Raw genomic sequence first — 22,092 nt, forward strand, 5'->3', positions numbered from 1 at the left:
TCTTATAAAATGAGAAACTACTTTGGCAATAACAACACACAATGTACTAACCATTATTACTCTCCTAAAATCTTGTTTTGAAATTTTGTACCACTGTTTTTATTTTTTTTTTCTTTCTTTAAAATAAAAATAACATGTCAAAAAAAAATAAAAATTAAAAAAAAACAAAAAAAATAAAAGGAATATTAAAGATCTTTAAAAAAAAAAAGAACTCAAAAGAAGAAATAAAAATAGAAAGGTATAACACAAAAGGAAAGTGAGAACTTCAGGATTGATGAGGAGAGGGCAAGGAGAAAAGCTGGGAAACATGACAGAGGTAAAGCCATAAATTTATACTCACAAGATAGGTAAGGCAAGCATCCTGAGAATCTGCAGCATGTCTTTGAAACTTGCAGTTAATTGGTAGGATTCTCACCCTGACTAACTAGACCATTCTGGTCTTCTAAATACGTACTGCTTGTCATGACATACCAATTACTGCCATACTGTCTCTCAAGTAAATGTTTGTTTTTTTTAAAAAAGGGCAATAAATGAAAACAAGGGACAGGGAAAAAGTCACAGGACTTTACTGCTACAATGCTGTATATGGTTAATTTCTTAATTTCTGTATAAAATTATGTAATTATTCATATTTTTTCAATTTTTTTAATATTTGTCTTCATATTCTGCAGGGACTTAAAGTTTAACATATCAATACTTGATGGAAAATACCTGTTCCATATTATGCCTAAAATGTTTGATATCCAGAGAGATAGGTTAAACTCAACTGCATATATTATAGGGTAATAATAAGCTTGTCTTCTGGAGGGATAACAACATAAGTTTTCGGACCAAAAATCAGAGAAAAAGAAGGGCTACAAGGACAGCCAACACTTTGGCCCTAGCCTTTCAAGGTCAGTGAGGACTCAGGACATAAGAGAACCTGTACTGTAACATGATGTAACTCAGTTGTGTCCCAAATTTTCTGATCAAGGAAATTATGGGGCCACAGAGGGAAGTGATTGATGATGTAAAGTGTGCCTAATGAGAGTCATATGGAGAGAAAACATTCTCTCAGGCTTTCACAGAGAGCTCATTGGTCAAGCAATGGCCGTGACTCATCCACATACCTGACACTCACAAAGGATCTACAAACTGCCGTAGAGGGTTTCACGTTAAATGTTGAGGGGATTTGACTGACCTTATCAGACACAAAAGTTACATTTCTTATTATACAGGTCTTGCTTTATCTTGGTCTTAACCATCCAGCAGAAAAGTATGAAAACAAAATATAAAAAGTAAAGCCACATTAATATGCTGAGCTGTAAAAAGCTCAAGTCAACAACTTCTGACATTGCCAGTCTTATAGAAAACCCATTACTATTATGGACTACTGGACTCCATTGGGAGATTCTGCTGAATTTACACACCTCCAATATTTAAATGCCAATGGAATGCCCATCTCTGATAAAATTAACCAAAAAAGTGGGATAGAAATGAATGACTTTTTTGTATCTGTATACTCAAAATAGTTAGGATAGATATACAGCTCCATTCTCTTAATTCAATGAATAGAGAGGTTTGGTATAATAATGTTTGAGGGGCCAGGGAGATAGCTCAGTAGAATAAGTGCTTGCCTGGCAAACACAAGGGCCTGAGTTCAATCCCCGGTTCCTCAAAAAAAAAAAAAATGTTCGAGATAGGATATCATGTCTGCATCTTGCACAATGAATAACCACTAAAGCAACAATATGCAATGTATTAACTATTGAAAATGTGTCAGTAACTAGTTTTGAAACTGTCTCATTGATACTTGTTTCACAATAAAATTATTTTTTTAAAAAGTATACTGTTGTTTGTATGCAAGATTTTAAATATCATGCTATGTGTGGCCACTGAAGTCTGTACAAATGAATACTAAAGAATCACATTGTCAAATATTTTCATTTTTCAAATTACCTCTTATGGGGATAGATAAAGACCTACAATCTCCACAATGGATTAAGGGTAAGGCTGAGATTAGTTGGTGTTCAGGTTGGTGTTACTAGCAACCTCCTTTGCTTTTTTGAGTTGTTTTGTGGGAGTTTACTTCATCTTTTGCACATTAAACCAAATTTGGAAGCGCTTCTGGCAGCTGCACAAAATCCACCTGGTTCCCTCTCACTGTGCTGCACACGAAGCAGAAGCTTTTACACATACCTGGTGCTCGAGCCACGAGTGTCTCCTTGTATAAAAGGTCATCTCGAACCTTGCTTGCCCGGCTGCAGCACTGAAGGAAAGCTGCCTCGCACTTTGGGCCAACAGTAATCCGTGTTGCTCTCTCTGTGCAGTCCTCCTCACTTCTATGAGCTCCATCGTAGCAGCACTTCTGGATGACTGGGTGTCTGAACTGAGATGCTGCAATGAGAATTCAGATGCTCTTAGCCAAGTACAGAGTCCAGGCCTCAGGTCTGAACTCAGAGGCTCTGGCCCACCTTCTTCCCTGGTGCCCTAAGCCTCGTCTCGTTTCATACCAATGATTAACAGTCCCCCTGCTGGAATAGCTCCCAGATGGGAAAAAGTTCCTCCCCACACAGACTATTCATCGTAGAAGGTGTCACTGCAGAAAAATTCTTCCTGACTTCTTCTTAAACCAAACTCTTAACTATTCTCCCTGGTGCTCTTATTGGTACCCAGGGTTAATCCTCTTGTGCTTCATTCTTACTAGTAATTACCCAGTATTTGATAGTATTATCTTCCCTTTATTTAGATTTTCTTCCTATGACATGACTGTTTCCCAAACCCTTATATAGCTACTGTACCCCTTTGGGCAAGGCAGCCAAGCTGCAAGTCTTGGTGGGTATTTAGAAGAACTTTCTCTTTCTTTCTTTCTTTCTTTCTTTCTTTCTTTCTTTCTTTCTTTCTTTCTTTCTTTCTTCTTTCTTTCTTTCTTCTTTCTTTCTTTCTTTCTTTTCTCTCTCTCTCTCTCTCTCTCTCTCTCTCTCTCTCTCTCTCTCTCTCTCTGTACTGGGTACAGGATCTCACTACACAGTTCAGACTCATAGTGATTCTGCTGTTTTAGCCTCCCCATTGCTGGGATTAAAAGCATGAGCCACCATGCTCAGACTCGGTGGCTGGCTCAGGGCACCTGGGGGCAGGGCCAGCATGGCCTGTGTTGCCAGGGATTAAACCCTGGTCCCTATGCTTGCCTAGCAGGCTCTTAGTCTTCTGAGCTATCTCACCAGTCCAGAACATTTATTTAAAACAAAAACAATACCACAACCAACACCACCAGCATCACCCCCCCAAAAAAAAGCACACCAAAGGGGACTTTAGATTTAGAGTTAATAATGTCCTTTTCTGTCATTTAGAGATGAGGAAACAGAGGTATAAAGTAGTCACATCTGGTAGGAGGCAGAGGCTGGCCTGGAGCCAGTAGCCAATATTAAAAGGGAAATGACCAGACCACAATACAAGAGGGCAGTCCCTCTCCTAGTTTTTTGTTTTGTTTGTTTTTGGTACTAGAAATTGAACTCAGGACCTTGCACTTTTCAGGCAGGTGCTGTGCTGCTGAGCTACATCCCTAGTATCTCTTTCTCTCTCAGATTTTTAACTTGCCAAGATAGTTGAGATTTCAGAAAGAGCAAAATACTGATTACAGTTCCTGTCTGGCCTAGGTTATAAGTATGGCACTGCCGAGAAGGAGTTCCAAGAAGAATCAAGTATTGGGGCTGGGGAGACAGCTCAGTGGAATAAGTGCTGGCCTGGCAAGTGCAAGGTCCTGAGTTCAATCCTTGGTACCACACACACACACACACACACAGAATCAAATATTATAACTTACCATGTACTGAGTTCCTCCTGAGCTAAATGTTTTGCCACCATAATTTCATTTCATTCTCATAGCTTTGTGAGGCAGAGAAAAATGATCCCTAGCCCAGTGGAAGTTTTGAGATAAGCCCTATTCAAAGTTGAATTCTGCCTCTGCCATTTACTGCCACATGATGTTGAACATGTTCCTAATTTTTCTGTGTTTCCCTCTCTTAATCTGGAAAATGAGAATGATAAGAACAGCTGCTTCAGGTGATAGATGTCAGTACACAACAGGAAAATACTAGGATGGAGCATCAACAGTGCCCGGCATAGAGTAAGAATTCAAGTAACCTTACCTACTCCTACAGCCTTAAAGTTCATCAGACCTCGCTTTGGTGAGAATTTATGGGAAGTCCTCTATTTACCTGCTGTACTAACTGTTCAAATAGAAAATAAAATACACAGCGACCCTGTAACCATAATTTCCTTTGGGTTAAGGCTGCACTGAATCGATGTGGGTTAATTTACTCAGTTTGCTTATCTCTGTGGGAAATGAAAGCTGGAAGTGCCTTTAGATCTTTTCACCTCTTCTACAACAATTAGCTAAAGTTACGAAATATTGCACATGCACAGTTATTTCATTATAACTTCTGGGAAAAAGTGGAACTTTGGAGTACCTAATTTGTCTATTTCCTCTTGCAGGGATCTTCTTGCTCTGTCCACATTCTTATCTGATCCATCTGTTAAAACAACCAGAGAGAACATCCCTCAGGATAAATATTTCCATGAAGTTATCTAGAACTGAAGGCAGTTGCAGAGCCATAGCAAGCCCATTTTACCAGATACCCTGTTCTGCCTCCTACAGAAATCCTGATCTGTGCTATTAGTAAAGGAGTATACTCAATTACAGGGAACATTAGTATCTTTTTTTTTTTTTTGCATTTTTCTTTTCTTACAAATTTTAGTACAGTGCCTACAAGGTCTCACTACATAAATTGGACTCATAGCAATCATCCTGTTTTCAGCCTCCCAAACCCTGGGATTACAGGCACGCACCCCCACGTCCAGTCTCAGTCGCTGTCTCAGCGCGCCCCAGAGGTGGGGCCAGCACGGCACACTGGGGATCGAACCCTGGTCCCTGTGTCTGCCTAAGCAGGCACTTTAGGCCACTGAGCTATCTGGCCAGCCTAAAGTGAACATGTATCTTGGTAGCAATGCCACTGTAGACTCTTTGCAAATGCATTGTCTCAAGAAGCTTAAATATTATTTTTTAAAAGCACAAAATATAGACCTTTTAGGGTGGTTTGTTCATCTCTTTAAACTTTATTTAGTGAGTACTCTTTTCTTTCAGATAGGAAACACGATACTTCATAAAATCTCCTCCACATCCTTAAAAATGAAATAATCATTCATACTATTGATGTTAATAACATCTTACTGAGTACAAGGGTATTACTGTGAGAAGAACTGTCCCCATTACCATCAAATTATAATGAGCTCCATGCTAGTTATGGGAAATTTATAACTTCATCACTGTTGGCAAGTTAAATACAACAATTTTTAAGCAAAAATATGGAAATTGAATCAGTAATCATAATTATAATAAACCTCTCTCAAAGAAGAAAGGCTAAAAATCCAGTGGCTTCACTGGTAAATTCTAATAAATATGTAAAGAAGGATTAACATCAATCCTTCTCAAACTCTTCTTCAAAAAACTGAAGAGAAGAGAAAATTCCAAACTCATTTTATGAGGACATCACCCTGATCCCAAAGCTGACATAAGAAAACAAGAGGCTGATACCTTTGATGAACACATATGCAAAAAAAAAAAAAAAAAAAAAAAAAAACTCACCAAAATACAAATATAAGCAAATTCAGTATATTAGAAGACCATGCACTGTGATCAAGTGGGATTTATCCCTGGGTGCCAAGAAATTTCAAAGTCCAATAATCAATAAATATATAATACCACATTAACACAATAAAAGAGAAACCACTTAATGAAATCCAACATCATTCTATAATCATGTTTAAGTAAATAAAAACATTTAATGACACTCAACATCCTTTCATAATAAAAACTCTTAACTAAGATTAAAAGGAAACCACTTCAGCATAGTAAAGCTAAATATGAAAACTCACAGTTAACATCATGTTCAATGTTAAAACTGAATGTTTTTCCTCTAAGATCAAGAACAAATTCAGGCTATCCACTCTCAGTATTTCTATTTAACATCACATGGGAAATGCTAGCAAAGTGTTAGGCAGGAAAAAGAAATAAAATTGGAAAAGACAAAGTACAATTGTTCCTGTTTGAGATGATGTGGCATTTCTAACAGGTATGGTTATGGATGGACATTTCTCAGAAGAAGGTATTCAAATAGCCAACAGTTATATTGAGAATTGTTCACTAAAGATATAAGAAAAGCAAGTCAAACCACAATGAGATCTTGCTTCGTACCTATTAGGATGGCTATTATTTTTTTTAAAGGTAGGAAGCATTGGTGAGTCAGCAGGGATATTGAAACCCTTGAACACGGTTGGTAGAAAGGCAAAATATTGCAGCTGCTCTGGAAGTACCTCAAAAATTAAAAATAGAGATTTATATGATGTAGCAATCCCATTTCTGGGTATTTATCCAAAAGAATTGAAATCAGAATTTTAAGGAAATATTTTCACTACCATGTTAATTGCAGTACTGCTGATAATAGTCAAGATGTGAAAATAACCTAAATGTTTACTAACAGATGAATGGATAAAGAAAATATCATGCATACATACATACACACATACATATAATGGACTCTGATCCAGCTTATAGAAAGAAGGGAATTCTACAGTATGAACCATTAACATAATTGAATTTTGAGGATGTTATGTTAAATGAAATAAGCCGGTCACAGAAAGACCAATAGTGCATGACAAAACTCACATGAGGGCTCTAACAGAGTCAAATTCATAGAATACAGGAGTGGAATGAACCATCATTGCTAGAAGCAGGGGGAGAGAAGTTGGGAGCTACTAATGGGCATAATTTTCAGTAAAGCGAGATAAATAAGTTCTACAGATCTATGTCATACAACACTGGATCTACAGTCAACAATATTATATTTTATACTTTAAAATTTGCTAAGAGGGGAGATTTCATATTAAGTATTATTACCACAGGAAATAATTATTTTAATTTTAAAGAAAAATATTGTGGAAGCAAGATCTGAGAAAAATAGGTGTGGGGCAGGTATTTTCACAACAAGAATATTCAAGTTACTTGGTTAAAAAAAAATAATAAAATACCAATTTGTTGAAAATCATCTGCATTTGCATTGGTGAGAAGAATGAGACCCGCCACTTCAAACACTTCAGCGTTGTTTCTGCCGCCACTTGCTCCACAGCCCTGGTCAATTTTCCCAGAAGCTCCAAATACCTGTTCAGAAAGGAAATCATTCCCTCAAAACACAACACCCCCTGGCCACTGCAGGAATAGGCAAGACAGCTCAGCAGTCTAAAGCGCCTGCTTCGGCAAGCTTAGGCAGGTGCAGGGGACTGAGGTTCAATCCCAGGCACCATGCGCTGTGCTAGCCCTGCCTTTAGGGTGGGCTGAGCTGGCCAAAAAGAAAAAAAAGGACTAGAACATCTGACTTGTGGATAATGATAGTTTCCAGGTGATCACTTATTGAATGATTAAAGTCTCTGCAATTTTCCCAACCACCTCTTACTTTCTCTAGTTTTTACTTTGTGGGTTGATGAATATTCACTATTAAACATTCACTCAGCAGCTAACCTGAAGAAGGATAACTCTCATTTGGAAGTTGTTAGAAATTTTATTTGCACACTTCTTTCCTAAAAGTTTGTACAGTGAGTTAATTAATAAAATATCCTGGGGCCAGGGAGATGGCTCAGTAGAATAAGTGCTTCCCTGGCAAGCTCAAGGGCCTGAGTTCAATTCCCGGTTCTGCCAAAAAAAAAAAAAAAAAAATCCTTTAATGAACTAAGGGGATACATAGATGAAAACTCATCCTTGTGGAACTTTTCTAAGTTCTGAGGAGAAAGATGAGACCCTGTGTTTATTTGATGGCTCCAACAAAGACGGAGTAAAATGCAACATAAGAATTCTTAATGAATTACATTGGCTTAGGAGGGTTTGGTCCTCACAAAATTTGTAATACAGCCCATGTGACCCATGATAATGATTCCTGATGGATGATTGAGTGGGAAGATGTTTGTGCCCATGGAAGAGACAGGGAGAGGAAAAAGAACTATTTGTGGCTGCTGTTACTTTAGCATGGGGAGCCACATTTTCTCCCACACCATGCCTTTTCTTTCTGCTTCCCTTTCCAGTGGACTTGGTACACTTACCCGCTAGAACACCAGCCTCTGAAATCCTACCCTTCCCCTAGGGTGGGCAAGTAATTTAATTTTATGTACTCGCTTGCAATTTCTCTCTCTCTGATTTAATAAGATTATTGTTCATAGCAACTAGAGGCTTAGTAAATAAGATAATGCTCTGAGTCACCAAAGGAAAGATGGTGTGGAACTAGTAATTTCAAAAGTTTGTTTCTAAACATAGAATTACATTGTGTTTTTGTTTCTAAGAACCTTGAATTTTGCCCTTGAATAGTTCCAAGTGTGTCACTATAAAAAAAAATAAATAATTTGGAGAGTAAGCTGAGTGGGTAAAGACCTTGATATCTCTAAAGAGATAATTTAAAATGGTAACACACTTGACTCTTTGTGTTGACGCACTCAGACTATAAGTCATCTGAATCTCAGATTTTGTCATCAGTGACATGGGACTGCTGGTAAATGTAACATTTTTTTCTGTTATTCTTCTCCCATAACCAGCCCATAGAATACTGAGAGAACCCCAGTGACCACTCAGTCATAAGTCATGCCATACACCAGTAACATAAAGTTCATCCTACTTAACTCTTTCCATGGGGCTTTTGCCTCTTCCTTGGATGCCATGTGTATGACTGTCCAATGCTGTTAATGCTACCCACAACTCTGGCTGCGTTTCCATAATAAGTGACACTGCTTCACCTGGAAAATATACATCTTTTCTTGGAGACAGATGGACCTAAAATTAGTTTTTAAAAGAAAAAACATGTTAGTATGAGATTAAATAATTGCTCTAGAGGAATCCAGATGGGAGCCAGTATGTGAGTCTCACCTGGAGCTGGTTTCCACATTTTTCTTCAATATTTAGACAGAGTGAGTCAGACACTAACTCTGTGGTCTGTTCTCCTGTGATGACGTAATAGACCAGGAGATGGGCTGTAGGGACCATGTGTTTAGTCACAGAAAGTTTTAAAATTTGGGAAGATGAAGCTGGGATTCTCTTCTCTATGCCAAAGTGTACAATTTTCCCCTTAGATGAAATCTAAAAATACATAGCAAGAAATAAGCATCAAATTTGGCTCAAAGTTGGGGTGAAAATTGTGTAGTGATAAAAAGAATTTAATGTCTATTATTATTTACTGTGCATTGGACGCATGCACACACACACACACACGAACATGTTCAGTCTTTATGATTTTTTTTTTTTTTTTTTTTTTTTTTTTTTGTTCCTCGAATGCCTTCAGGGCACTTTTGGCCAGCGGGAGAGTTGTGAGGTTCGAACTCCAGCAACCCGAGGCTGACAGCTTTGTGGAAGCAGCCACTTAAAGGCCTGAGCTAGGGCCAGGTCCCCGTGTGATTTTAATGTTATGGTTTCATTCACTTCAGTTGTTATAGAAACTAAAGGTCATAAATGTGGACCAAGGAAATGATAGAATGTGAATTAGAACCTTGACTTTCTTGACCCAAATCCCTAGCTATCACCAGTATATGAATCTGTTATCTTCCCTAGTTTGTATTTTAAATAGCAATGAACAAAGTTTGGAATCACTATATCCCATTACTGAGCTCAGGACTTGAATTTTACCCTTTGGAAATAAGCCATATTCATAAGGACCATTCGGAAGGCCAATAGCCTGCTGCTTGTGAATGCTTTGATTAGCCATGAAACATTGCTCAGGTCACTAACCAGTTGGGAGACTGAATGAAAGTCTTGACCAAAACTTTGGCATCATATTTGGAAAGGAATATTGATTTAAGAGTCAGAAGAGCTTCACTTATGAGCAAAGAAGGTCATCATTCAGTCTTTCCAGTGCAGTCTGTTGTCTGCTGAACCAAAAAGTTGTCATGAAGCTTTTGTTATAAACGTGATTTATAAACTAGAAAGTACTAAATTCCATCCATTTACTCACTAAGTATCAATTGTGTCAGGTAATAAGTCATTTTGTATAAGTAAAGAGAATGCTGCAAATAAAACACTGCATGCAAGGAAGATATTATTGAACTTACCAGATAATTGTAGTGTGTGATTTTGTCAAGATATGGACTTTTAGGGGTGACAGTTATGTTCAGGTGTCCTCCCACAAGCAAACTCTGGTAAACACCTGTCCAGCTAAGGGAAAGGAAACTTTGGCTGGGTGATGAGTAGGTCACAGCTTGGTACTCATTGCTGGCCTGATATTGTTCAGGACAATCCGGGTCATCAGTTCTAACCTAAAAGAGACAAGGCCAATAAAAGAAGAGTGCTTATGCCTGACCTTACATCAATAATGATGGTGACGATGGTGGTGGTGGTAGCTGTTAATGTTTTGCATTTTTCAGTCCCAGGTTTGACTATATTTGCTTAGCATTTATGAATAGGTCCCTATCCCTTACAAACCTTCAGACTTCCAAGCACCTTATGAAAAAGGAAGTTAGGGCTGGGGAGATAGCTCAGCAATCTAAGAACCTGCCTGGCAAGCGCAAACACCCAGGTCGATTCCTGATTCTGCATGTTGTGCTTGTAGGAGACTCTTCCAGGTCCTCGTCTCAGTCCAAGAAACCAATATTTATAATCCCAAAGTTACGTTATTGGAATCCCATCAAGTTGATTCCAATCTACCACTTACAATGCAACCCATGACGAAAATAAAGACACTAAATTGTATTTTCAATCATCAAGGGGTCAAGGGGCTCTAAGTCCAGCCATGAAGATGGCTTTCCGGAACCAAGAGAGTGACCCAGGGCCTCACCCAGTTTTATTCAGTGGGGGAGTGGCTTGAGGATTGACTGAGAACTGTGAGAAAGAGACTACTATGAGCTGAGCTAGGTGAGTGGCCTAAATTTACTTCTGCAATATGCAGAGAGGATATGCAGAAAGTGTAATCTGCATTATATAGTATCTACTGTTTTGGTAAGTCTGGTGCTTCAGCTTTGATGTAGTCTTTCAAGCCCCAGGAAGTCATAGCCTCTATCTCGAGGCTCAATCTCAGCTGGCGCAGCAGAGCATTAGCTCTACCGTCCTGTCTCAACCAGGCTTATATTAAAGAGCAGCAGGTATAGGTTACCAGGGAAACACACACACACACACAAACGCCACCTTCAAAGACTATCACCAGCACCTCAGCTAGACCAATATACATTGCTTAAGGCTAATTGAAGGATAAACAGAAGTCCTAGCCAGCTCTGTACAGAACAATACAAGTAAATAGGGTCAGGCTCAGTCAAAATGGAGACAGTCGCTCTTCTTTCAAGGAGAGCTGCTCAGGTGGTCCTCCATAGTGCTGGCTGGGCATGCCCTGCTGGTGGCACACACTTGTAATCCCACTACTGGGGAGGATGAGACAGGAAGATCACTATGAGTCCAAGCCACATAGCAAGACCCTGTACCAGACAAATAAATAAATAAATGGACTAAAATTTTTTTCAAGACTACTAATAGTCTTTATTTTTTTTTCTTTTCAAAGTTTTGATAAACATATAGCAATGAGACAGTTTCAAATCAAATCGAAAGAAGACTACTAATAGTCTTTATTACAATCATTAAAAATCAAATTGTAGCCACTGAGTACCACATCAGTATCTTCACGTAGCTAGAAATAGCTAATCGGATATACTGGTATTTTTTTCCATGTAACAAAAAATTACCAGAGTGTGTCTGGAAATTTTTTTTAAAAAAACACACATTACTTTTTTTTTTTAACCTATCGTCAAATGTATTTTAAATTACTAAGAGTAACATACAAACTCTACGTAAGAGAAAAATGGAAAATTCATACTGTAACACATGCGAAGCTGCCCAGTCGAGGGAGAGTCGTAAGTCTGTGCACACAGGCCATGTATGCGGCGGCAACCCACGCAATCTACAAATGTCACGTCCTTATGTAAACCTAATGGGTCTTTATGATGTAGGGCTGTAGAAGGCGGAGAACTCCACTTTCAAAGCCTGGATATTTTATGCTTTGTATCCCTTATTGTGTTTAGAACAAATATTTATGACCCAATTATAATTGGGTATTTTTTCATATATTCCCATTTAAACTTACATAAAGATGCAATATTTGCATACATAGTCTGTTTACACAGATGTCTTTCTCACTGCTGAGACAAAATAACCCATACCTATAACTTTACCCTTAAGAGAGAGATTTATTTTGGCTTATAGTTTATAGAGGCTTCAGTCTACAGTTGGTTGGCTCCAAGGCAGAGAGGCATAGCAGTACAGAGTTGCTCAACCCAAGGCAGCAGTAAGCAGACAGCTCAGAGGAAGAGAAAGGCAGACACATCTAGGTCACGACCTGTGACCCACCACCTCTGACCAGGTATCCTCTCTCAACATCACATTCAGCTATCAACTCATCTGTGGAGTTATCCACTGAGAAGTATCATGCTCTGTGATCCAATCACTTCCCAAAAGGTCCACCTATGAGTGCATGAGGTTTTGGGACTGGGAAATCATAACAGACATTAAAATATTTTTTTCACATTTGTTCCTATAGAATTGAAATTTTCACTGTAGGTTTTCCATGTGCTAGTCTCAAAAGGCAAGATTTTCAAAGCAGTTATAACTCATCATGTTCCCCACACATCTATCTGTGACACATATACAGACCCAGTTTGCCAAGACCAGTGAACGGGTACCAGCTTATGACCCCATGGAATGCAACAGTGTTCTATTTGTTGAATTCTACTTCCACTTTGGAAACTAATTATTATATTTCATTAGAAAATGTTTCCTTTAGGTTTGATTTTAAAAAAAATTGGTTCATTCTGAATGACACTAATTTAAGAACTAAAAATTTTCCTGGGAGAATATCCTTCAAGTAGAAATGAAACTAGGAATCTGCTTGATAGCCAGTTTGCCAAAGATTTCAATAATGTTGACTCACTGGTTAGATAGAAGAAAAAGCAAGTTAGTCACTGTCTGCAATCATATTGTTGAGTGACTACAGAAAAGCTATTAGTTCGATAAAATTAATTATGCAAATGTAGGCTATTGTAGCAGAGTCTGGTGGCATCAAAGGAAAGAAAAGATCCTAGGCCTAGGACTGACCTTCCTTCTAAATGACATGCTAACTTCTTGATTCATTTCTTAGTGCCAAAAGCTGGCAGAATTAGGTATCTGAGGAGAGAAAAAAAAAATGTAGAAAAGAATGTGGCAATCATCTTTCCCTTAAAAAGACAAGTAAGTAGCACTATTTTTTTAACTTGACAAATTAAAATTATATGTATTTATGGTGCATAACATTACATCTTGATATACATAATGTGGAATGCCTGATTATAAATTTCAAATGATAGTACATTATCATCAACTATATCACACAATGGTATTATACGACCAATGTCTTTCATTTAGAATTCTCCTACAGAGATGAAAATTTGTATTTTTAGACCAAACTCTCCCCATTCTTCTCTCAGCCTTTGCTAATTACCTTTCTACTCTCTGCATCTATGAGTTTGGCTTTTTAGACTCTACGTCTAAGCAAGATTATTTATTCTTTCTGCTCCTGGCTTATTTCACTTGATGTGTAATCCTCCAAATTCGTCCATGTTGTCACAAAGACTTTCTTCCATTGGAAGGCTAATAGTATTTAATTGTGTGTATATATATATCACTTTTCATCCATTAACCCCCAGATGGATACTTAAGTTGGTTCCTTATCTTGGCTATGATAAATATTGCTTCAGTGAATATGAGGGTGCTAATGTGTCTCTGCAATCTTGATTTTCTTTCTTTTGGGTATAGACACAGCAGTGGGGTAGATATACGTAGTAGTTCTTTTTAAAAATTTTTAAAGAACTTCTATGTTGATGTTTTCCATAAAGGCTGAACTGATTAACATTTTCACTAATAATGTGTAAGAATTTCCGTTTCTTCATATTATCATGCATGAACACTTCGTTTCTTTTATTTTTAAAAAAATAATGATTCTAACAAGTTAATATGATAGCTTATTGTGGTTTTCATTTGTATTTCTTTGAACATTAGTGATAATGAACTTTTTTTCATACAGTTTATTGGCCATACAGTTTGTCTTCTTTTTCATATAGTTTATATCTTACTTTTAGAAATGTCTTTTAAGTCCTTTTCCCATCTTTAATATTGTTGTCTGTTTGTTTGTTTTGTTATTGAGCTGAATGCCTCTTTGTTTTGGATCTTAACCTTTTACTGGGTATGTGGTTTGAAAATAGTGCTTTTTATTCTGTATGTTGTCATTTTGTTTTATTGACTGTTTCCCTTGTTGTGCAGGTTTTCAGTTTGATGCCATCCTATCTATTTTTGTTATGTTTGTTGTACTTGGGTCGTATTTTAAAAACCCACCATCCAGACCAATGACTGAGTTTGGCATGTTGATTTGCCTCTCCTCCCGCTTCACTGAAGCCATTTATTAGTTCTAATACTTTTTTGGGTAGAGTCTTTGGGGTTTTAGTCAAAAAAGGTTATATTGTCTAAAGATAGAGACAATTTAATTTTTCTTTTCTTTTTTGGATGTCTTTTTTAATTCTAGACTGATTACGCTGATGGTGTCTCAAAACTATGTTAAATACATAGAAAGAAACTATGCTAAATAAATAAAAATATAAATGAATAGAAAGGTATCCATGTTTGTTCCTGACCTTAGAGAAAAAGCCTTCATCTTTTCAGCATTGAACGTGATGTTAGCTGTGGGCGTGCATTATATGCTCTTTGTCTTATTAAATTACATCCCATCTACTTTCGATTTATGGAGAGTTTTAACATGAAAGGATGTGGAGTTCTGTCAAATGCCTTTTTTTTAAATCTATGGAGATAATTATGTGATTTTTATCCTTTACTCTGATCATTTGCTACATCACATTTATTGGTTACTATACACTGAAACATCCTTGCATCCCACTTGATTGTGATGAATGATCTTTTTGATATGCTGCTGAATTTGGTTTGCTAGTATTTTGCTGAGGATTTTTGTATTACTGTTTTTCATAAATACTGTCTTGTAATTTTCTTCTTACGTTGGCTTTGATATCAGGTTAATGTTGGCCTTAAATGCATGTAAAATATTGTTTTGAGTTCTTTATCAGGGAATTCAGTCAAGTCTATTTCTTTAGGATCAGTTACTAGAATATTTTTGTATTCTTTTGGTGGCATATGCCTCCCTGATTTTTCCTTGTACTGATGGTTACACTTTTGATGGAACAATTATTGGTCAGGTGGGTTTAGTGAAGGCAGGTGATGTCATCATTTGTGTAGCTTACAGGGGTCCCTAATAGCCGGTGCTCTGGGTGTTGACAAATGCAAAGGGTTGTAAAGGGTTTCAGTGTTGAAGGCTTCCAGGATCATCCAGATCTCTTATCCTCCTGCCAAGAAAGTTGTAGCACTGGGAGTCCCCTTGGTGCTGGTTCCAACCTACAGGCATCCTTGCAATGGCAGTGGCACCACTGTGTGATGTGCAGTGCCTGCAGGAAGAGGGGCGATCTTGGGAGTGGAGCACAAACTGAAAAGTGGATGAAAATATTGATTCTGAATGGAAATAAAGATGAGTGATGTCAGCACCATTCAGGAGAAAGGAAATTTTAGGAGCATAAGCAAGATTGATTCTTGAAGTTAAAATGCTAATAGGTCCTCTTATGAATATATGTTGCATCTTTCTAGCTATTTATTTATTTATTGTGGTACTGGGGATTGAACTTAGGACCCTGCACTTGCCAAGCAAGCACTTATTCTACTGAGCTATCTCCCTGGGCCCGCTTTCTAGCTCTTGAACAAGAGGCTGAAACCATCTATATTTTACTTAAAGCTGAAGAACTAGATGTTTTGTTGACATTTCATGTCTCTGTTTAAGTTTAAAAAGAGATATAGCATGTACTCACTGAACCAGTATTTACTAAGATGTGTAAGGAGCTATTCTAGCTGTCGAGGACACAAAGTGAACAAGATAAACAAAGCTTTTATTTTTAAGAAACTCAAAATCTGTAAGAGAGACGTGGGGTAGGAAGTAGCTATCCCATGAGCAGAGGAAAGATAAAGAAGATTCCTTAGAGGATAAAGCTAAAAGCTAACTTCTAAGTAAGTAAGAGTTAGGGAATTAGAAGCTGAAGAATTGTCCCTGGTAGGAGGTACAAAGACCTCATGGCAGTAGAATTCAGGGTGTTCGAAAGAAAGCTGCACTGTCCAGGATGCTAGAGTTAGGGCTGTGATGGGAACCGTCATGGGCAGTCAGTTTGTAGAGGTGAGCAGAAATGAGGTTACTCAAAGTCATATTTGTGTCTCAGAATGATCACCTCATCCCCCTTTCCACATTAGGAAAGAGGCTGAGAGGATACTGAGAAACTGGGTGGCTGTTGGGGACATTCACTGACACAGGACATGCAGGAGGAGTCCATGTTTGAGGTCGGCTGGCTGTCCTGAATTGTAATGTTTTGATTCTTTGAACCACTCAAAAAAAAAAAAAAAAAGATACGCATATGCAAAAGCAGAATTAATAAGCCTCTTGAGGCTTCAGCAAGATGTATGAGAGTAGATGGAATCACTGAGGAAATATATAAAATAAGAAAGAATGTGGCACTTAAGAAGACAGGAAAGCCTGGGTAGACACCTTAAAATAACCCTCTTTTGGAAGATAAATAGGTGCTACTGATTCAAAGTGGAAGATATAAAAGAGAAAGAAAATAAAAGAAAAAGAAAGAAACATGGAAAATTAAAGACCACAACAGACTGTTTAAATAAAAAATAATAGTCAGATGTACCAAAAGTCTCAGAGAAGGAAAGTAAGATAAAGACTGAAAAATATTTGGTCTTAGCAAGCAGCTCATGGGTAACCAAGTAAGAGGACTTTCAGTGGAGTCATAGGGGCAGAAGCCAGATCTCAGCAGTTTAGGGGACCTTGAAAGAGGAAAGCATACAGCTGACGCTTAGAGGAGCTGCCCTTCAAAGTTACGGAGAGATGCTGATGATTGGGAATAGTGGATATGAAGATATTCCACAAATGTTCTCATTTTCCAGTAGCAGTTCTTGCCCTAAAATTTCTGGATTAAGTCTTGTACATAAGAAGAAAAGCTCCCTAAATACAAAATGGATGAACCTAGATCTTTTATGAAATGGTCAAGACACCAAATTATATTTTCTGTGCTCAGAAAATATGCCGGGAAGATAGCTCGGTAGCACAGGCGCCTGCCTGGCAAGTGTATGGTCCTGAGTTCAACCCCAGTACAAAAGAAAAAAAGAAGGAGAGGAAGGAAGGAAGGGAGAGAAAATGTTTTCAAAGAGTTTTCTGGGCTTATTCATAAAATCTTGGCCATCTGTCCTGTATAATCACTACCATACAGACCTAGACAATATTAGCAAGCACAACAAATGCAAATTCTGCTTACATGAAACTCCAGAGCTGCCACACCAGTGGGGATGTTAACCACAAAGGAAGCTATGCCATCCTGATCATTTGTCATACTTGTCTTTGGATCCAGATCTCTTTTCTTCTGAGTTTTATCCACTATTTTTGCTTTTAGGATTACTGAAATCCCTCCTACAAAACGGGCAACAGCATCTTTTACCTGCACCTGTTGGGACCAAATCCATTGCAATAGTTATTATTTATTCTGTTGTAACAAGTCAATTCTTTATATGCTGCTTTTTTCTTTTTATTATTTTTGGCAGAACCAGAGATTGAACTCAGACCCTTGCCCTTGCCAGACAAATGCTTATTCTACTGGCAACAAGTCAATTCTAAGATAATTTCCTTCTTTGATTTCAAGCACAAACTGGTTAGGCTTTAATTCAATAGATAAATGTGGTTGTTTTAATGCCATATACTCATCATTCCAGGCATATATGATACAAATTGCATTCAATTCAATTCAGTAATGCATATTGAATGTTTAATAAAAGCAGAGCTCAGTGCTATGTACATGTGTTTAAATCACACATTGGGTGAAATTATTACCAGACCTGGATCTGAGCGATTGTTTTATATTATACTCTTGCTGGTTATCTCGTTCTATTCCTCAGTACCCATGATTCTCTTTGACATTCAAATGCCTACACTGGAAGTCATAGAGGAGCAACATCTCACTGAGATTCTTTTCTTCTGTTCTTCCGCAGATGAAATAACCTATGAGTAAATGAGGAAATGCAACCATTTGACATTTTCTAGTCATCTCACCTTGATAACGTATGGAATTCCAGGCTTCAAAGAAAGAGAAGTAGCAACCAAATCCAGTGTGTAGGGATACAGATCACATTTGACATTAGTTCTTTTCCTTTCTCTGAAGAAGCGACCTACTAGAATAACATGCATTGCCTTAAGAACTTGGACAAAGGAACATGAGCACAGTGACCCATGTGGGTACACATTCTGTTCCTATATATTTTTTTTTTAAATAAGAACAAGCCAGTCCTCATTTTTGGTCAAAAGTATGTTATATAAACTAATAAAGTGTGGTTCACAGGCATTTAGTGACATCCCCATACATCTGTTTCAATCTGTGTCCTGTAACACTTGTCAGATCATTCATTCCATGTTTTTCTTAGCATAACCAGATCAAAAACTCGTGAATACAGAAAACTGACAAGGAGAGACGTGTGAAACAGTCCTCTCTTATCTCCAAAGCAACATTCCCAAGTAGTATGGTTAAAAAATGTTAAATATTTAATAATAAGTAATCTAATATCCAAATGACACACAGATGTTTTCATAATGTGAAAAACTTTACAATCTCATTTATTAATTACAAATAAAATTTTCTGGTACTAGCATTAGCTATAATTTTTAATAAAATAAAAAGCTGTCTCATATGCATAGGATTAGGGTTTCATCACTACAGAAAGATGTACTTCCTCCTGAGCGCTGCCTCTACATGGTGCTGGGGGATGACATTTTGATCTTCCATGTTTGTACTTGCCAAACATTGCACCAAAGATAAGTTGCAGATTTTAATTCAAACTTTGAAATAAGAAGTAACCTTAAGAAATAAATTCACAGATGAACGCAGGAATGCATCTTAAATTTTTTGAGAACCAGGATGCTACCTGTGGTAGTCAGCTTTCCATCTCTGTGATGAAATACCTGAGAACAACAATTTGAAAAAGAAAAGATTTATTTTGGCTCACAGTTGCAGAGCTTCCAGTCCACGGTCAGCCAGCTTCATTGCTTTTAGACTTGTGGTGAGTCAGAAAAAGTCATCTCAGAAGGGCTTGGTGCATGAAGCTGTCCAGAGAACATGAGGATGTGCTAGCGGGTTTCCAACTACACTTTCATGTCATCCAGACTCCCACCCTAGCAGATGGTGTGGCCACATCCGTGCAAAGTGTCCCTGATGGGTCTGCAGCCCCACCTGGCAACTGTCTCTGGAAACACCCTCACAGACACACCCAGAAGTGGGCTTACCTAATTGCTTCAGTGTTTTTCAAACCTGGAGTCCATCAAGATGAACCAGCATGTTACCTTTGAACCCCAACTCAGGACTGTTTCCCATCAGCCCTAGAAATCAATGCTTTATTGGCAAATGACTACCTTTTGGAAATGCTTGCATTAATTGTTCTAATAATTAACTTATAAAAATTCCCATTCGTTTCTCATAAGAACTTACTAGAAAGTCAATTTTTATGTAAAGCTGTTATTAAATGATGGACACCATGTTTTCTGCCTACCAGTTAAATGAAGAAGAAGAAAGATGTTTATAATTAGGATATAAAATCAAGCACTTGGTAAATTTTAAAATATTTGACTTGTTAAACCTACGCAAGTGAAATAACCCTCCAAATCAATAGAACTTACCTTTGGAGTTTCTTATTAGCTCTCCTGGACACTATTCATAGTGAAAACACTTTGCTCTGCTTTTGTGGTACATACTAGAGGGCAATTTTCTTCTACACAAAGGGACACAGCCGGAACAGTGAGCCACTTGCTTTGCTCTTCCATAGCCAGTTCCCTGGTGCCTGCTTTGGTCACCCTCCAGCCGAGTCTCCCTTCTTTCTTCAAGCGCAGCCTTCTCCTATTGAGGAAGTGCAGTCCACAGAACAGCACATGATACATAGGACTGGAAACCCTAGCATCACCTTTGGACTGAATATAAGGAAAAAAACTAGAACTACATAGTCAAAAAGGCATTGCTTGTGATCACAGCTTCAGGAATATGGGATGTCTAAAATGCTTCTCTGCTCCAAGTCTCATCTTTGTATGCATGCTGTTTTTCTATAGCTAACAAGAAGATATCTTTCCTAGGAGGGATTTTGAATTTGTGTTCTTATTTGGGACACAGAGAACTGCTAAATGCAAGAGAATGCATGAGAGATAGTAAAGAAGCAACAAATTTTCAACTGAATAGCCATTTATCACACTCTCACTACATGTAAGGCATTGAGGAAAAGGTTTACACACATAAACATATTGAGGACTTTGTCTGTATAGAGCCCATACTTTGAGCATAACACAAGTGGTTTAATACAGGCTAGAGTTTTGGAAGAGTGATGAGATCAATCACTGGACATTCAAAAGGATTCCCAAAGGCTATTGGTGGTTATCACAGTGAAAGAATGGAAGGGCCAAGGAGATGGCTCAGTAGAATAAGCGCTTCCCTGGCAAGCACAGGGCCTGAGTTCAATCCCCAGTTCCTCAAAAAAGAAAGAAAGAAAGAAAGAAAGAAAGAAAGAAAGAAAGAAAGAAAGAAAGAAAGAAAGAAAGAAAGAGAGAGAGAGAGAGAGAGAGAGAGAGAGAGAGAGAGAGAGAGAGAATACTGATGTAGTAAGGTTCATCTATGTCACTGTAACAAAATGTTTCTTGCTAGAAATATATTTCTAGTTGCCACTGTGTCATTTTTGTGTGTTTGGTTTTTGCTTATGTGTATACTTCACAAACCCACACTTGTCTACCTTAGTAGAACCAGAAAATTATTTCACTAGCATGAAAACTTTGAGAATTTCAAGATTACTGTTATGAGCTAATTTTCCAACTATTTGGGCCCAGAAGGGCAGACAGACTTCATTTCAAGAGCCAATGTAACTAGTTGGTAGTGTTTAACTAAAACCATGGCTCAGCATTTAAAAAAAAATCCTGTAATTAATGCCATGGTTGTAAGAAGAAGATTCCAGCAGATTTGCCTGAAAGGTATCTGCTAATTCTAACCTTGCTCTTGTCATAAAATCTCACATGCAAATAATTCTAAAGATTAAATAGTTTTGTGGGTATTCAAGTAACTGTATTGCTCAAGTATCAAAAATATGTGAAACTAATCACATCTTTCTTATTTGTGTCTTAGTTTGTATACATTGACAAAGGCTGCTATGAATTTGATTGTATCGGCCCCCACATCCCACTTTGCAGATATAAAATTGATTTTCAATGGGAGCACTGGCTTGCCTGCTTTATATGTACATAGGGAACATTTATATTTTTCATCTCAAAAGACAAAAATGGAGTTGCTAGGAAAATAATGTGCCTCCAGTACACGTGGGGAAGACACGTTGCTGCCTGGCTTGCCAAGAGTGGCAAGAGGGAGGGTGTCCTTGTCATTTCCACATCCTGCTTTAGTCATGGCCCTGGTGTGGCTCTGAGAAAGGGACCTGTGACACTCAGGTCACCTGTAACTCATGATGGACATAAAACTCTGGGAAGTGAGACATGTTCTTTTGACCCCTCTGGGACTCAATTTTCTCCCTCATCCACAAGAACAAAAATACTTCCTTAGCTCCGCCACTGCAGCATGCAAAGATGAAATGAAAAGCTGAATATGTTGTGTTTCAAAAGTAAGAAGCAAGTTTTACAAAGTTATTATTATATTTCTTCTGTATCTCATTATTCTAATTGTTTTATTAAAATGGGTTAATTACATTCTCTTTGATGGATACATTCACAATAAGTGTAACTGGGGCTGAAGTTCCTGTCTTTTGGGGGGAATAAGAAACGACTTTAATGATAGTGGAAAATAAATGATGCACAGAGTAATGCAAAAGACATAGGAAAGAAGAGATAAGCTACAGTCAATTTTAATACTTCAGATTGTTATGTGACAGATTTTTTTTTTTTTTTT

The 22,092-nt window shown here is 37.8% G+C and overlaps 1 protein-coding gene across 6 annotated transcripts in view; it reads right to left on the reverse strand.

Moving 5' to 3' along the window:
- Positions 1-22,092, reverse strand: part of LOC101571803 (complement C5-like) — a 51,961-nt gene that overhangs the window by 20,478 nt on the left and 9,391 nt on the right. For 5 of the 6 annotated variants that reach the window (XM_023701556.1, XM_023701552.1, XM_023701553.1 and 2 more), the window contains exons 7-14: positions 18,228-18,346; positions 17,440-17,625; positions 10,117-10,320; positions 8,942-9,151; positions 8,699-8,848; positions 7,066-7,195; positions 4,449-4,511; positions 2,179-2,376 (exon numbers count right to left, since the gene is read on the reverse strand). In XM_023701556.1, the coding sequence (XP_023557324.1) occupies positions 2,179-2,376; positions 4,449-4,511; positions 7,066-7,195; positions 8,699-8,848; positions 8,942-9,151; positions 10,117-10,320; positions 17,440-17,625; positions 18,228-18,346 (1,260 nt within the window). The remainder of the gene's footprint in view (positions 1-2,178; positions 2,377-4,448; positions 4,512-7,065; positions 7,196-8,698; positions 8,849-8,941; positions 9,152-10,116; positions 10,321-17,439; positions 17,626-18,227; positions 18,347-22,092) is intronic. The other variant, XM_023701557.1, reaches the window with a different exon arrangement.

Source organism: Octodon degus, unplaced genomic scaffold (genome assembly GCF_000260255.1).
Source record: "Octodon degus isolate 3935 unplaced genomic scaffold, OctDeg1.0 scaffold00137, whole genome shotgun sequence".
Classification (NCBI taxonomy): domain Eukaryota; kingdom Metazoa; phylum Chordata; class Mammalia; order Rodentia; family Octodontidae; genus Octodon; species Octodon degus.